The following is a 16,580-nucleotide window of genomic DNA, read 5'->3' on the forward strand; positions in this document are numbered from 1 at the left end:
AAAATTATACTGTCTACGACGGTCAAGTCTTATTCGCTAATCCGATTTAAATTTTTTTTATTACTTGTTTCTATTGCTAGCAATTAATCTTCATTAAATGATTTGTTAGTTTTGCGGAACAGTGTTTTTTGTGATGTCGGGTTATCTCGATGTAAATATCATAATCGCCTTGGACAGCCAAATCTCTGGTAACCGCTACAGCTACATCCCTAACAGTTCAGTGTTCAACTTTTATGCTTACCTGGACACAAAGACATTTCCGACAGCTGCAGAACTGCTTATTGACATTCATATCACGGATATTGGTATTTCGCTTGCAAATATCTGATTATAGCTAAAGAAAATCTGGGCAGATAAATATTTTTGTCACATCTCAAGATCTGCCTATTTCAAACTAGATAAGAAACGTACCAGTCACCTATGGAATCAGTACTATGGAATTGGTACTGACTAGTCACTGAGTATTACGAAGACATGCTATGAAACTGGATCTACCCTATAATCCCATTTGTTGATATTATGGCTTTTCGAATAAGAAACAGACTGTGTTCTATTAATATTAATAAATAATAGGCTATGAATGCACCACAACTTAAAAGATCTACTGTGTGTCTAAAAACAGTTCTAGACCATTTATGATTCTCGTAATTGCTGTGGGGTTAATTTTATCTAATTGATTTAAGACCTGTCTTGCCGCTGCTGGACAGTTGCATAAAACGTGTTCTAATGTTTATGTACTTCCAGGCTTATAGACTTGTTAAGTTGGTTTACTTTTATTTAAATGGGGGAGTCGTGTCGTTTAGCGTTGTCTATACGTTGTCCACTTACATTACACGGTATAAGAAGTGTATGGAGTATACATCATAGACGTGTTTTTCCTATTACAAACCTGATTATAACAAATCTCAGTTTTAAAACCAGCTTACACAATTGATGAAGCAATTTTTTTGAAGGTCTATTATATGTTTGGGATGTCTGCCAGATGGAAAGGTTTATTTTACTAATTACAAACAATCGACATTTTCTCATATACAAATGCTTTTAAAGAGTATTTTGCATTTGCACTAACATAAGTCGAAAATACTGATATCTGCTTTTTTACTGCCCATTGTATACGCGGTGCCAATTTACTATTTTAGGGTCTCGTTTTTTAAGAATTTTGGTTCACTTAAAGATCTCCCACTAAAAAGCATTTGGGCTTTGCCAAAGGTTTCTATAACTTTGAGTTCTTATAAGGTAACATAATGATCCCTAAGGCTTAAGTGATCATTACGATCGCTGGTATAACCTAACCTGACCTATGTTAGACATACATATATCTTGTTCGGTATCAAATACCGAGAGACACCTTCTTATCTTCTTTGAAAGGTATTAACTAAAAATACTTAGTATCGAAAAAAAATTGATATCGAAATATCTTTACCATCACTATTATGGGCTTCAACTTTAACATCAAGAGGACTTCTAATGAAAGAGAGCACCATGTATAATTATATTTATTATAAAAGCTTGAATTTAGTATGAACATTTTTTACAATTTTTTAAAATTGATTAAAATTTTTTCAATTTTGGAAATAACAAACAAAGTCAGCACAGTTTCGAAATTTAGCTATTTTTACAAGTCGAAGAGCGCTTGCAACTTTTTGCTCTCTTTATTTTTGCACACATTTGCGTTACTCTTACAATGAATACGTTGTGCGCTGCGGCACTGTTTTGTTTTGATTACTCTTATTTCGGACAGAAACCCATTTTAGTGTGGGCACCGCGCACTCTTATTTAAAATTGGTCATATTCTGCTTTGCGCTGCTGTTAGTGATACGAATTGTTGTAAAAAAAAAATGTTTTTATCTTAAACAAATAACTTTTCCCTCTTTATCAATATGTTTATATTAAATAATTCAAACTAAATAAACTTGTCTTGTCCATATGACAAAATACTATAAGCTTTGATTAACTATGAAAACCACAATGTTTGTACTTTAGTGTACCATGCACACTAAACATTTATTTTTTTTTTTTTCAAAACATATTTATGCACTCATTCTACGATAATTAATTATTGATACATATATAATATATAGAGAAATAAAGAAATAGCAGATAAGAAAAAAAATTATTTATTTAAAAATAAATAAATAAACTTTAGGGCAGAGTAGCACATGCAGCACGCAACGACAAGTGCATGACGACGATACATGCTTGTTGTTGTTGCAATTTATATCTGGCACACAATCAGAATGCAGTTTTAAGCATTATGATGTCATCACAAATTTTACTACTTATAGCAATTTATTTTTGTTTTTGTTTTTGTTTCTTTGTCTTTTTTTCTGATTACCAATAAATCAAATTTTACCTTGTTAAGCCAAAATCCAATAAAAAAAACGATGACGCAGTTGAAGGCAACAATAAGGGAGTTTGCCGCAATTTTACCGGAATAAGTCGCGTGGTGGGTTGTTTATAAGGTGGGAGTGGTTAGCTAAATATGCGATTTTTTTTTTTGCTTAAGTAAACTATTTTTATTATTTTATTAAAGATTTATTTTCAAGTCTTTAATGAATTAAAACAAACATCAGTATTCTTTTTGTATTCATTAGTATTTATATAACTACACTAATAATTTTTACTTTTAGAAACATTTGAATTTATGTTATTTATTGTAGATTCATTAACACTGTTGCAACAACTTTAATATAAAATAAATAAAAACTTTTAAAAACGTTATTTTATATTTTTTTAAATTGTAAAAGAAAAATTATTTTAATTGTACAAAAATTGATTGGTTCTATTTCCTATCCCACAGCAAATTTTACAATTTTTCTTTTCAAGAGACAAAAATAAAGTGACGTGAAGAAAAACAATAAAGAAGTGTTGTTCGCAAGAAACAGAACAGATGTGCAGAAAATACCGACACGAAGAGAGCGCAACAATCACTGCAACAATCGCTTTCGGGAAAAAAAATGCCTTAACCATATTCTCTTAAACATATAAACAGATAAACTTTAGTGCTACATACTCGTGGAACGAGGCAAAGTAAACTGTTGCAAACCAAAAAATATTTATTTTGTTTTATTATTAAATTTGTTTTAAATCTAAATTAAGAGAAAAGACAAACTCTTTTTAGAAGGAGTCATAAGATTAGTTCAAATATTTAATGCTCAAGTAGTATTATGATTATTTATTTATTTATTATTATGTTGAGGTTAGTTGAGTCAGCACATTTACTCTTTATTAACTCTGCGAGGTTTCTTCATAACCCCTCTCTAAGCTTTAACTGGATTATAGTGGTAAACACTTCACCAAATTAAGCAATAATTGACCTTAGTTCTGCATACCTCCCCGAGGAGCCTGTAACCACATTGAGATTGGTTAACGCGATGTTGGTAAGCCTGCCAGTTTTCGTAAATAATTTCAGGGCTCTATCCCTTATGTATTTTTTGATCGGATCAATCTTGAAGTCACTGAGGATGTCATTCGTCCTAATGTACCATGATATTTGTAAGATAACATTAAAATTATTTTCAAAGTTAACTATGAATAAGGAACTGGAGTGCTAGATCCTTCGTCCTCATTATTATTATTATTATTGTTATTATTATTAACATATTCAAAACTAAAAATTCAAGAACTTAGTCTAATCACAAAAGATTTCCTATTAATTCTATCACGCACTATAGCTTTTAGTTCAGTGAAAGATTTGCCCGACCCTCTGTTGATTGTCCTTCATCATGTAGTCTTTGGTCCACCGCGATTCCATTCTACAGCGTATGAGTGATTTCGCTGAAGGGTTTGCGTGGAGTATGGCCCAATCACCCATACTTTCTTTTTACAATTTCTTTATCAAATGGCTTTTGTTCTATTATAGCCCACAGTCACTCTCTGCTGATCGTTCTAGGCCACCAAATTCTTAAAATTTGTCTCAAGCATCTATTGATAAGGGTTTGTAGCTTGTATGTGATGGCGACTATTACAAACCGTGTTTCTGAACCGTATAGCAGCACGAAGTTAAGAAATATAAACTACAGTAATTGCTATAAGATTTATGGTTGTGGTATTTGCTACTGCTATGTTGCTATTTTTGCTTTAACATGGTTAATTACTGTGTGTAAACCATTGTTATGTGTAAAATATTGTTTAATTGGTTAAATTTATTTTTTCAAACTCTGATTTCACAATTTTATAAACATTTAAAAACTTTAATTATATTACTATTTTATCAAAATAGCAATTAAATTAGATGTGAGTGAAATTTTTGTTTTACTAAAAAACACAGAAAGATATAGCAGTATTCAGCAGTTGTTATTGTATTTCAATGTAGCAATAGCAGCTACTATCAATGATACCAATACCAATACCAGTTTACAATGTAATATATATAGTTCCCAAAAAATAAAAATATATGTTATTACTACTTTTGTATACTAATCATGTTCTTCTTAATATATATGTATATGAAAAACTAATTATAAATAATTGACGTCATCAATACGCTCATCGTCAATTATGACGACAAATTGTATGGTCAGCCAAATTTCAATACATTAACTAAATTTTTGTGTTTGTCTTTTCTTTGCTATTCGAATCCTTCCAAATTGTAAAAATGTTTTATTTAGTCACCACGGAGCTGCAATAATTTAATATTAGACCTTAACGATTTTTATTTACAATGCTAAATTCGTACTAAATTGTTAATGTAGGAAAGTGTTAAATTCATAAATAGAAACATTGTGTATTTTGAGCTATTAAATATATTCATATATTTTAAAAAATAAATCACATTAAACTTAATAGTTAAAAATTATATACACCTCATTACATGTTAAATCAGGAGGCAATGTTTTCAAAAATTTATTAAAGTATTAAGATATTATGAATAATTTTCAATAAACTACAACAAAACTAAACAAATTATTATTGCAACAATTAAGAATTAAAAACATTTAAAATTTCAATAAAATTTGTTTTGTAAAATGATTATTAGTGTCTCTTGACAAGCGATCAAAATTATAATTATTTGGGTGTCTATTTTTGTGTACGTCAAGATAATTTCACTAAATTATATATGGCATTAAGAGAAGCGGTTTCCAATCATTTATGTTCTGCTTTCATATTTTTTTGGGCATACAGTTACTATGTATTTTCTTTTGTACGCATGTTCGTAAATAAATAGAGTTTATAACAAGTAGATTTTTGAATAATAATATTAACAAAATTTAATAGAAAATAATAAAAAAAATATATCCAAATAAATTAATTGAAATGACACCGAAAAATCCACCAAAATGTATCGAGTGTGAAAAGACGGAATCTATGCTATGGCGTACAACAGAAAATGGCCAAATTTGCCAAGCATGCTTCGAACAGAAGGAACCAAAAGAGAAGCCTGAGGAAAATAATGAAGAAAATTCAACAACTGAACAGAAAGTCACGAAAGATTCGGAAATAAAAGAAATGAGTGAGTTAAAATTGTCGGAGGAGAAAAAGTTACGAAAGAGCACCCGTTCGACACGTTTTAAGGCAAAGGTAAATAATTCAAGTGCTACACAAAATGGCCACAACAATTCTTCCAATAATAAATCCCACAATAAAGGTCGAAATCGTCGCAATATATTTAAGAAAACGCCATTTAAAACTCCAGCTGCGCAAGCAACCACACATGTTGTTGAATCTGTATTTTACAAGGTAATGAAGAGTGTACAAATCATTAAAAAATTGTATTAAAAATCAATTATATTTTCTTAGGGCACTTACATGCAGGTTGGCGACATTGTATCGTTGATAGATATTGAATCAAATGTATATTATGCACAAATACGAGGTTTATTAATTGATAATTATTGTGAAAAATCAGCGTACCTTACGTGGCTCATACCAACACAAGCAAGTCCACATCCAAATGAGGGATTTGATCCAGCTACTTATGTTATAGGTAATTGAATTCTGCCATTTACTGCTTTCAATTCACAGTTATGATAAAAATATTTGTATGTTTTAGGTCCTGATGAGGAACTCTCACGTAAACTTAGCTGTCTTGAATTTATAATGCATGCGCCTAGTAACTATTACATAGACCGCAACAATCCGTATCCTTTACCGGATTCTATGGAAATTAATAACAAACCTGGTGGTTTTATATGGACTACATTGCCAGAATATAAACGAACTGCTGCTTAACAGAATAATAAAGCAACTACGGATACATGTATATTTAATTAAAATATTAAAAGCAAAATTGTTTTAATAAATTATAGAACTGAGAATTGAGTTTTTAAGCAGCTTAAAAATTATAATTTTTCTTATATACGTTTAGAGTCACCTTTGAGTTATATTTCAGTCGTTAAATAAAAACTATTGTTAAAAGTGGGATAATAGTTTTATTTCTATTAATATTAGCCTACATATACTATAAAAATTTGTAGGCAGTAATTTCACGTCGTAAAAAGTGTTATTGTTTTGCATGGTTTACATAAAAATACAACTCTGTTCTTAACAAAGCGCTTCTATTTAAAGGCGAGATTGATAAAAAATTAGTTGGATTTTCAAAGGTTGTTGTTTATTTTAAAACAATGGATAGTTTTACTGGTAATGCAGATGGTGAGAGCAGTGTAGAATTTGATGAACTCGAAAGACCTGCATTATTTTTAACTGGAACAATTAATAAACATTCAGATACCAAGTCTGTTTTCAACATAAGTGTTCCTGACTGTAAGTTCCAAAACATGTAAACATTCGACACTTTTTATTTAAAAATATGTTTTTCTATTTATACTATAGTATTTGAGCAACCAAATGATGAAGAAAAAAAGTAAGTGGAAAAATCTATACCAACATATGTATATATTTCTTTAATTTGTATTTATATAGTTATGAGGCCAAATTAATAAACGAATTGAATGAATGGCAGAAACTATCCGCCAAAGCCTATCAACAATGTCAAAATGCCAGGGAAAAACATTCGATCATTGATCGCTCAATTTTATCACCAGAGAACCAGGCTGAGTTGGAAAAAGCGCCATGTTTACAGAAATTTATTGCCGATAGTGTCGAGTTCAGGGAAATGGCTGATTGTTACTTAAATGTGTGTTGTGAAGAAATACTCAAAATGCAGTCAAATGCTTTACAATATAAAGAACATCACTTAAACAATGTAAAATTAAATAAAATTGCACAAATGATGAAAAATAAAAAAAATTAATTTATATAAATAAATTTTAATATATTTTAACGTATCTTAACTTTTGTTGATTTTAAATATATATATATAAAACAAAATGATAAATTTAAACAAGTTTGATGAAATTTGAAAATATAACTATGAACAATGTGTGTGTGTGTGTGTGTAACAATGTATCTGTTATTCTTTGCCCCACGAAGCTAAGTACTTCATAAGATCTGTTAGTCCATCGAATTCTGTCCGACTAGTAGGTGGCTCGCTTTTTGTTAGTTTAGGGAGTCCACTTCCCATCTTCATACGAAACTCTTCCATCTGAATTTATAATGTATATATATTATTAATAAAAATTTTAAAGAATATTAATTTTAAAAATTTACATTATTCGCTCCTGAGAGTTTCCAGATGCCGTAGCAAAAAATTCCTGTACCAAGCACAGCATATAAAGTTCCCCAACCTAATGCACGCATCGCTAGCATTGAACCTTCATCCATAAGCAAAACGGCTTTCTTTCCACTTTGAGCAATTAATTCCTTATCGGTATTTTTCGCTTTAGTAAGTGCACGAGAAAAACCAAAAAGTGCTGAAGTTCCTCCTACTAAACCCAAAAATGCGGCGGCTGTTTCATAACAACTTATTAATCATTAGTTTCTACAGTTTTTGAAATAAAACTTACCTTGTATTTTAAATTTTTTATTTTTTTCCGCTTGTGCACTTTCTACGCTTACATTGGTTGACGACATTTTTTTAAAAACTTTTTAATTTATTTTTATTTACATTGTTCCAATTGACATGTTTTTAGTTTTTATTTAAGATTTCCAGTGTTGCTCTGCAATCTTTTAAATTATAGCAAATTTAATATATTCAGTATTTGCTTGCAGAATTACTTTAAATAAATTTACATTATCTGGATTTTTTAAATTTTTTCTTATAAATAGGAGAATTTAGTGCATATTTAATAAAATTCATTCATAATTTTGTTTGACATTTTCTCTTAATTTTAATTTGCCTTGTATTATTTTTAATTGTAGCATGTTAAGGGTATGTTTAGTGCAAGAAAGTTAGCTAAAGCGAATTTCATTAAAGGACAGAGATGTAACAACAATACACATTTTAAAACCGACTTCAGCTATTTTTTTACTAGTACGTTCAAGTAGTAGTAGTAGTAGTAGTAGTAGTACGTTCAAGTTTCTTTTTCACTCAGGTAGTAAAAAAATAACATTAAGTCTGCTTGAAACAAATTAGCATCATTTTTAAAATATTTTAAATGTTTGTTTTTGACATGTTTTTTATTGTGTTGTGTACAATGTACGAAATTGATAACCTGTTTAAAAATGAATATATAGTAAGATTTGTCAAACCACAAAGACTGCAATGAGCAGCTCACGTTGTAATCCGGCGAATATACTTAATGCTAATCCGATGACAACAGGGATTGAGGCAAAAGTTTATATATTTAAAAAATTATTTGTGAATAAAAATATTAAAATGCATAATAATAAGAATTAATTAAATTAAATTAAATTAAATTAAGGAATTAAAGTTAAGAAATAAAATAAGAAATTATGTTTAATTCTAATAACATATATGAAAAAATTATATATTAAAATAAATAACCTATTGCTATTATAATCACCTCTATTTCTTTAGTATCGATTATTGTCTATTATTGAATTCTGTGAAAATTAGAGACAGAACACACTTAATGAAAACATTAAACAGACCTTACTAATATGGAGTGTAGTGTTTGGCATCTGCCATTATTGTTTACGTTTCGCATCCACAAGATATTTTTGTTTTAATTTTAAGCAATTGTTGATTTTTTAATATTTCATTTCGTTGCGTATTGTATAATCGTATTTGGGTAATTCATAATATATATTTCATTATATATATATTTTTAAAATAATTTGTTTTGAATTAGCAGAATGTGCACAAAACAACAAAATTTGATTTTTTATTGAACTCAATCAAAAAGACCACTTGATCATTTATTTTGGTTAGTTGCAAAATTATATTCATTGCTATAAATCAACGTCAGCTTGTACTACTAATAAACAGTGAATTCTGAAAATTAGGAGTTTCAGAAAATCAAATTCTTGTTCTTATGACATGTTAACAAAATTAATTGAAATTAAAAACTAATGTGAAACAGTTCTTTATTCCACATGTATTTGGAGTTTTTTAATATACGTACTCAATAAGGTAACACAGCCCAAGTAATTGGTTCTTGTCGGACGAAAATTGTGTGTGAGTATAATGAAATTAAAACAATAAAGCAAAAATAAATGAAACATAAACTTAAACCATAAATATTAAAGATTAACCAATTAATCTTTTTATATATAAAAATTTAATAAATTAAATAACTAGCGTTAACAATTATTGAAAAGGTTCTTACATATCAATATATAAAAGTAAATAATTACCACCTTGAAATGCAACTCTGATTCGAAGTACCCTGCTAAACATATTTATTAATGTTTAATGGCGCCGTTTTAATCATTTCGGTAGATTTCGCAGTAGTCGCAGTGGTTCGTAGTAAGTGCGCGTTACAGAAGTCAAGAATTTATTTTGTGTATTGCATGTGAAATAAAAATGATAAAAGCAAAATGTTTTGATAATTCTTCTTAACAATTATTGAATATTTTTCTCTATTATAGATTTAAGAGTTATAATAAAAAAAATATTTCTGAGAAACACGACAGCAAAAGCGACAGACCAACGAAGTGAAATCACATTCGCAACGTTGTGAAAATCTATTCGTAAGTACGTCTAGAATTTTTTATAATGTTTTAGTGCTTTATTATTGTTTTTAAAGTAGAAAACTCCTGTTAAGGACGTTTTAACTCATAAATATGAGTACTAACGATTCCAAGGCGCCTTTGCGCCAGGTGAAGCGAGTACAGTTTGGCATATTATCTCCTGATGAAATTGTGAGTATTTGATAACGTTTATCCCAAATGCAATTTTGATATTATTTATTCAAACTATTTTAAATAATACTAGCGGCGTATGTCAGTAACCGAAACGGGGGTACAGTTTGCTGAAACAATGGAGGGTGGAAGGCCTAAATTGGGTGGATTGATGGATCCACGGCAAGGCGTTATTGATCGTACGTCTCGATGTCAGACTTGTGCTGGAAACATGACGGAGTGTCCAGGGCACTTTGGACATATAGACTTAGCAAAACCAGTTTTCCATATTGGTTTCATAACAAAAACAATTAAAATACTTAGATGTGTGTGTTTCTACTGCTCAAAACTACTGGTTTCCCCACATAATCCAAAGATAAAGGAAATTGTAATGAAATCAAAAGGACAACCACGCAAACGTTTAAGTCATGTCTATGATTTGTGCAAAGGTAAAACTATTTGCGAAGGTGGTGAGGATATGGATATGACGAAGGATGGGCAACCTAATGATCCTAATAAGAAACAGGGCCATGGTGGTTGCGGTCATTACCAACCTTCAATAAGGCGTACAGGTTTAGAATTGAGTGCTGAATGGAAACATGTTAATGAGGATTCACAGGTATTGATATAATTTTCAATATAAAGTAAATAAGGTACAAAAATGAATATTCTCCCTGCAGGAAAAGAAAATACTTGTAACTGCAGAAAGAGTATGGGAAATTCTTAAACACATAACAGATGAGGAATGCTTTATATTGGGTATGGATCCTAAGTTTGCACGTCCTGATTGGATGATTGTGACCGTGTTGCCAGTACCACCACTAGCTGTACGACCAGCTGTTGTAATGTTTGGGGCAGCTAAGAATCAGGACGATTTAACTCACAAATTGGCTGATATTATAAAATCAAACAATGAATTGAAAAAGAATGAATCTTCTGGTGCAGCAGCACACGTCATACAAGAAAACATTAAAATGCTACAATTTCATGTAGCTACACTTGTTGATAATGATATGCCTGGTATGCCACGTGCAATGCAAAAATCTGGTAAACCATTAAAAGCGATAAAGGCGCGCTTAAAGGGCAAAGAAGGGCGTATTCGTGGTAATTTGATGGGTAAACGTGTTGATTTTTCTGCACGTACTGTTATTACACCAGATCCCAACCTACGTATTGATCAAGTTGGTGTGCCTCGTTCAATTGCACAAAACTTGACTTTTCCGGAGTTAGTAACGCCCTTTAATATTGATCGTATGCAAGAGCTTGTTCGTCGCGGTAATTCACAATATCCTGGAGCAAAATACATAGTCCGTGATAATGGCGAACGTATAGATTTAAGATTTCATCCAAAACCATCAGATTTACATTTACAATGTGGTTACAAAGTAGAACGTCATTTACGTGATGATGATTTGGTAATTTTCAATCGGCAACCTACGCTTCACAAAATGAGTATGATGGGGCATCGCGTTAAAGTGTTGCCGTGGTCTACATTTCGTATGAATTTATCCTGTACTTCCCCATATAACGCTGATTTTGACGGTGATGAAATGAACTTGCATGTACCACAATCTATGGAAACACGTGCCGAAGTGGAAAACATACATATCACTCCACGTCAAATCATTACACCACAGGTAATCTATTATAATGAATTTCATATTGGTTTTACTAATTTAAATATTTTCACATAGGCAAATAAACCTGTTATGGGTATTGTGCAAGATACTTTAACAGCTGTTCGAAAAATGACAAAACGTGATGTTTTCATAACACGTGAGCAAATGATGAACTTGCTAATGTTCTTGCCCACTTGGGATGGAAAGATGCCACAACCTTGTATATTAAAACCACGTCCGTTATGGACAGGAAAACAAATATTTTCATTGATTATACCTGGAAATGTGAATATGATACGCACACATTCCACACATCCTGATGAAGAGGATGATGGTCCATATAAATGGATTTCACCAGGTGACACAAAAGTAATGGTAGAACATGGTGAACTTATTATGGGCATATTGTGCAAGAAAACATTGGGTACTTCGGCTGGTTCTCTACTTCATATTGTATTCTTGGAATTGGGTCATGAGATCGCAGGTCGCTTTTATGGTAACATTCAGACTGTAATAAACAATTGGTTACTGTTAGAAGGTCACAGTATCGGTATTGGTGATACAATTGCTGATCCTCAGACCTATAATGAAATTCAGATGGCAATCAAAAAAGCCAAAGATGATGTCATAAATGTCATTCAAAAGGCACATAACATGGAGTTGGAACCCACACCCGGTATATATACTTCTTATTATCAGTTAAAAATTGTTTTTTTAATTTATATTAATTATAATTTGCAGGTAACACATTGAGGCAGACATTCGAAAATCAAGTAAATCGTATTCTAAATGATGCTCGTGACAAAACTGGTGGTTCAGCTAAGAAATCTTTAACTGAATATAATAATCTAAAGGCTATGGTGGTCTCAGGTTCTAAGGGTTCAAATATTAACATTTCTCAAGTTATTGCTTGCGTGGGTCAGCAAAACGTAGAAGGTAAACGTATTCCGTACGGTTTTCGCAAGCGCACTTTGCCACATTTCATTAAAGACGATTACGGTCCTGAATCTAGAGGGTTTGTAGAAAATTCATATCTTGCCGGTCTGACACCATCCGAATTTTACTTTCACGCTATGGGTGGTCGTGAAGGTCTTATCGATACAGCTGTAAAAACTGCTGAAACTGGTTACATTCAGCGTCGTTTGATAAAGGCTATGGAGTCTGTTATGGTTAATTATGATGGCACTGTTAGAAATTCTGTTGGCCAATTGATTCAGTTACGTTATGGTGAAGACGGTCTTTGTGGTGAAACAGTGGAATTTCAAAATTTACCAACAGTAAAACTGTCAAATAAATCCTTTGAAAAGCGATTTAAATTTGATTGGTCCAATGAGCGGTACATGCGTAAAGTTTTCACTGATGAAGTTATTAAAGAATTAAGTGAAAGTGGATCCGCATTACCGGAGTTAGAAATTGAGTGGGAACAATTGTGTCGAGATCGCGAAGCATTACGTGAAATTTTTCCCAACGGCGATTCCAAGGTTTGAGCTTCATCAAAGTATATTAAAATTTATAATACATTCTTACATATATGTTATAGGTTGTATTGCCTTGCAATTTGCAAAGAATGATTTGGAATGTACAAAAGATTTTCCACATAAATAAACGTATGCCTACTGATTTGTCTCCTCTGCGTGTGATTAGCGGTGTACGCGATTTGTTACAACGCTGCGTCATTGTAGTTGGCAATGATCGCTTGTCGAAACAAGCAAACGAAAACGCTACTTTGCTCTTCCGTTGCTTGGTACGTTCAACGCTTTGTACCAAATATGTAGCTGAAGAGTTTCGATTGTCCACAGAGGCTTTCGAGTGGTTAATTGGTGAAATCGAGACAAGATTCCAACAGGCTCAAGCTAATCCAGGCGAAATGGTGGGTGCTTTAGCTGCCCAAAGTTTGGGTGAACCTGCCACACAGGTAATTATTTGCAACTGTTACTAAAAAGTTAATGTATTGATTAAATATTGTCTTTTAGATGACATTGAATACTTTCCATTTTGCTGGTGTATCTTCGAAAAACGTAACTTTGGGTGTACCGCGTCTCAAAGAAATTATTAATATTTCGAAGAAGCCAAAGGCTCCTTCACTTACTGTTTTTCTAACTGGTGGTGCAGCTCGTGATGCCGAAAAGGCTAAAAACGTTTTGTGTCGTTTAGAACATACAACTTTAAGAAAAGTTACTGCTAACACAGCTATTTATTATGATCCAGATCCCCAACGTACAGTTATATCGGAGGATCAAGAATTTGTGAATGTTTATTATGAAATGCCTGATTTTGATCCAACCCGCATTTCACCTTGGCTACTGCGTATTGAGTTGGATCGTAAACGTATGACAGATAAAAAATTAACTATGGAACAAATTGCTGAAAAAATAAATGCAGGATTCGGTGATGATCTAAATTGTATATTTAACGATGACAATGCTGACAAGCTTGTGTTGCGTATACGTATTATGAACAATGAAGAGAATAAATTTCAAGATGAGGATGAGGCTGTCGATAAGATGGAAGATGACATGTTTCTGCGTTGCATTGAAGCAAATATGTTGTCTGATATGACATTACAAGGCATTGAAGCGATTGGAAAAGTATACATGCATTTGCCACAAACAGACAGCAAAAAACGTATTATTATAACTGAAACGGGAGAATTTAAAGCTATTGGAGAATGGCTATTGGAAACTGATGGTACATCAATGATGAAAGTATTGTCGGAACGAGATGTTGACCCAGTACGAACCTCGTCGAATGATATTTGTGAAATTTTCACAGTATTGGGTATTGAAGCTGTACGTAAATCTGTTGAGAAAGAGATGAACGCTGTATTGCAGTTCTATGGTCTTTACGTGAACTATCGTCATTTGGCCTTGTTGTGTGACGTAATGACAGCAAAAGGTCACTTGATGGCCATTACACGTCACGGTATAAATCGTCAAGATACTGGTGCTTTAATGAGATGTTCTTTTGAGGAAACTGTTGATGTGTTGATGGATGCTTCTGCACATGCAGAAACTGATCCTATGAGAGGAGTGTCGGAAAATATAATTATGGGACAATTACCTAAAATGGGAACTGGTAGGCTTTTACTCATACAATATATTTGACTCATACAATATACTAATCACACATCAATTTAAAGGTTGCTTTGATCTATTATTGGATGCAGAAAAATGTCGTTACGGTATTGAAATACCAAGTACTTTAGGTCCAAATATGCTTGCAGGTTCTGCAATGTTCTTTGGTGCGGGTGCAACGCCTAGTATGACACCGCCACAGACACCATGGATAAATTGCAGTACACCACGTTATTTCTCACCAACTGGACAACGTAAACATATTAAACATATTAAAAAAAAAAATAAAAATAAACTGAAATTATAACTTTTACTTTTTTATAGTGGGTATGACACCTGGTGGTCCTAGTTTTTCACCATCAACATCTGAAGTATCTGGCATGTCACCAAGTTGGTCACCAAACCATCCCGGATCGTCTCCGAATTCTCCAGGGATGTCTCCATGCTTTACTCAATCTCCAAGTCCGTCACCATTATATTCGCCTACCAGTCCGAATTATATAGTTTCATCCCCTGTTGCGGCGTCACCTAATTATTCACCATCTAGTCCTACATACTCACCCTCTTCACCTATGTACGTGTCTAGTCCGCGTTATTCGTCAAATACACCCAATTACAACTCAGGTTCAACTGGGTATTCTCCGGCCGGTATAAATTATTTGTCCGCATCGCCTGGTTATTCACCATCTTCAAACTTTACATCATCAAGTCCATCATTTTCTGGTGGTACAATGCGGTTTTCACCAAATAGCGCTTACTCTCCAACATCTTCTAATTATTCTCCAAACTCACCCTCTTATTCTCCCAATTCACCATCGTACTCACCCTCAAGCCCTTCCTACTCACCCAATTCACCAAGTTATTCACCGAATTCACCATCATATTCACCGTCATCGCCAACGTATACACCGGTTACACCGACCTATTCTCCAAGTTCCCCAAGCTTTTCAAAATCAAATTATTCTCCTGGTTCGGGCGTATATTCACCAACGGGTGGAAATTATTCGCCATCTTCTCCAACCTATTCGCCGCCATCACCATCGTATGATGGCTCACCAGGTTCTCCACGCTATACACCAGTCTCAACAAAATATTCTCCATCATCGCCAGTCTTTTCGCCAACATCGCCGGTGTATTCTCCAAGTTCTCCGCAGCATACACCACATCAATACAGCCCTACAGGCTCTAGTTATTCCGGTACAAGTCAAAATTACTCAGCTTATTCCCCGAGCAGTCCTAAATATTCTCCAACATCTCCAACGTCACCGACATATTCACCGAACGCACGTAACTATTCTCCAACTTCACCCATATATTCACCTACGTCGCTCTCGCAAGGTTATAGTCCAACCAGTCCAGCCTATTCCCCCAGTAGCCCACCATATGATGAGAGTGACAGCTAAATGACTAAACAACTTCAAATTTTTTTCTTTAACTTAATTGATACTATCTAAATTTTATTTGATTACTTGATTACTTGATTTGATTAAATTTTATATAAATAATTAAATAATTATATTATAATTCAATTACATATAATTAAGAATATTTTATGCAAATTGAAATCGAAGATATTGGCATTTGGCAATATTTTTGCATAGGAACCTATTGTCCTATAGTTCTGCATTACACGTATGTTATGATTGTAATAATTTTATACATTAAAAATGTCTTTAAGGTTCAAATATAATTTGTAAATTTGTCAAATGCTAATTTAAGAATATAAACATAAATTTATAAATTTGAATAATTTAAATAAAAATTTTTAAATAAATTTTAAAAATATAAATTTATAAAATAAACA

At 32.4% G+C, this 16,580-nt stretch overlaps 4 protein-coding genes across 7 annotated transcripts; 3 read left to right on the forward strand and 1 right to left on the reverse strand.

Moving 5' to 3' along the window:
* The first annotated feature begins 4,973 nt into the window (after positions 1-4,973).
* On the forward strand, positions 4,974-6,352 carry LOC119671085 (GATA zinc finger domain-containing protein 1). Its single transcript, XM_038081591.1, has 3 exons — positions 4,974-5,679; positions 5,740-5,926; positions 5,993-6,352. The coding sequence occupies exons 1-3, from the start codon at positions 5,257-5,259 to the stop codon at positions 6,169-6,171; spliced, it is 789 nt and encodes a 262-aa protein (XP_037937519.1). The 5' UTR covers positions 4,974-5,256; the 3' UTR covers positions 6,172-6,352.
* Positions 6,353-6,363: 11 nt separating this feature from the next.
* LOC119667005 lies at positions 6,364-7,232 on the forward strand. The gene is made up of 4 exons (XM_038076283.1): positions 6,364-6,702; positions 6,772-6,802; positions 6,862-7,179; positions 7,229-7,232. The coding sequence occupies exons 1-4, from the start codon at positions 6,564-6,566 to the stop codon at positions 7,230-7,232; spliced, it is 492 nt and encodes a 163-aa protein (XP_037932211.1). The 5' UTR covers positions 6,364-6,563.
* A 54-nt stretch (positions 7,233-7,286) lies between these two features.
* LOC119671086 (transmembrane protein 242) lies at positions 7,287-7,981 on the reverse strand. Its single transcript, XM_038081592.1, has 3 exons — positions 7,845-7,981; positions 7,549-7,787; positions 7,287-7,483 (listed from the first exon to the last, which is right to left on the reverse strand). Exons 1-3 carry the CDS (start codon positions 7,909-7,911, stop codon positions 7,352-7,354), a joined length of 438 nt encoding a protein of 145 aa, XP_037937520.1. The 5' UTR covers positions 7,912-7,981; the 3' UTR covers positions 7,287-7,351.
* A 1,689-nt stretch (positions 7,982-9,670) lies between these two features.
* On the forward strand, positions 9,671-16,256 carry LOC119671088 (DNA-directed RNA polymerase II subunit RPB1). 4 transcript variants are annotated; one of them, XM_038081594.1, is made up of 11 exons: positions 9,671-9,709; positions 9,832-9,933; positions 9,993-10,104; positions 10,178-10,702; positions 10,764-11,720; positions 11,778-12,378; positions 12,444-13,183; positions 13,243-13,617; positions 13,676-14,777; positions 14,842-15,030; positions 15,101-16,256. In XM_038081594.1, the coding sequence occupies exons 3-11, from the start codon at positions 10,027-10,029 to the stop codon at positions 16,177-16,179; spliced, it is 5,646 nt and encodes a 1,881-aa protein (XP_037937522.1). In that variant the 5' UTR covers positions 9,671-9,709; positions 9,832-9,933; positions 9,993-10,026; the 3' UTR covers positions 16,180-16,256. The 4 variants fall into 4 exon arrangements, with proteins under 4 accessions (XP_037937522.1, XP_037937524.1, XP_037937525.1 ...); XM_038081596.1 differs by having other exon boundaries at positions 9,682-9,937; positions 9,990-10,104; XM_038081597.1 differs by having other exon boundaries at positions 9,682-9,937.
* The last annotated feature ends 324 nt before the right edge of the window (positions 16,257-16,580 follow it).

The sequence above is a fragment of the Teleopsis dalmanni genome, chromosome 1 (genome assembly GCF_002237135.1).
Source record: "Teleopsis dalmanni isolate 2A chromosome 1, ASM223713v2, whole genome shotgun sequence".
Lineage (NCBI taxonomy): Eukaryota > Metazoa > Arthropoda > Insecta > Diptera > Diopsidae > Teleopsis > Teleopsis dalmanni.

Coding starts and splice junctions, on each gene's coding strand:
- LOC119671088 (XM_038081594.1), top strand. CDS start 10,027: ATGAGTACTAACGATTCCAAGGCGCCTTTGCGCCAGGTGAAGCGAGTA. Junction 13,184..13,242: donor TTCCCAACGGCGATTCCAAG/GTTTGAGCTTCA, acceptor TATATGTTATAG/GTTGTATTGCCTTGCAATTT. Junction 13,618..13,675: donor TGGGTGAACCTGCCACACAG/GTAATTATTTGC, acceptor ATTGTCTTTTAG/ATGACATTGAATACTTTCCA.
- LOC119671085 (XM_038081591.1), top strand. CDS start 5,257: ATGACACCGAAAAATCCACCAAAATGTATCGAGTGTGAAAAGACGGAA. Junction 5,680..5,739: donor TTGAATCTGTATTTTACAAG/GTAATGAAGAGT, acceptor ATATTTTCTTAG/GGCACTTACATGCAGGTTGG. Junction 5,927..5,992: donor TCCAGCTACTTATGTTATAG/GTAATTGAATTC, acceptor TGTATGTTTTAG/GTCCTGATGAGGAACTCTCA.
- LOC119671086 (XM_038081592.1), bottom strand. CDS start 7,911: ATGTCGTCAACCAATGTAAGCGTAGAAAGTGCACAAGCGGAAAAAAAT. Junction 7,788..7,844: donor TAAAAAATTTAAAATACAAG/GTAAGTTTTATT, acceptor GTTATGAAACAG/CCGCCGCATTTTTGGGTTTA. Junction 7,484..7,548: donor AACTCTCAGGAGCGAATAAT/GTAAATTTTTAA, acceptor TTATAAATTCAG/ATGGAAGAGTTTCGTATGAA.
- LOC119667005 (XM_038076283.1), top strand. CDS start 6,564: ATGGATAGTTTTACTGGTAATGCAGATGGTGAGAGCAGTGTAGAATTT. Junction 6,703..6,771: donor CAACATAAGTGTTCCTGACT/GTAAGTTCCAAA, acceptor TTTATACTATAG/TATTTGAGCAACCAAATGAT. Junction 6,803..6,861: donor CCAAATGATGAAGAAAAAAA/GTAAGTGGAAAA, acceptor GTATTTATATAG/TTATGAGGCCAAATTAATAA.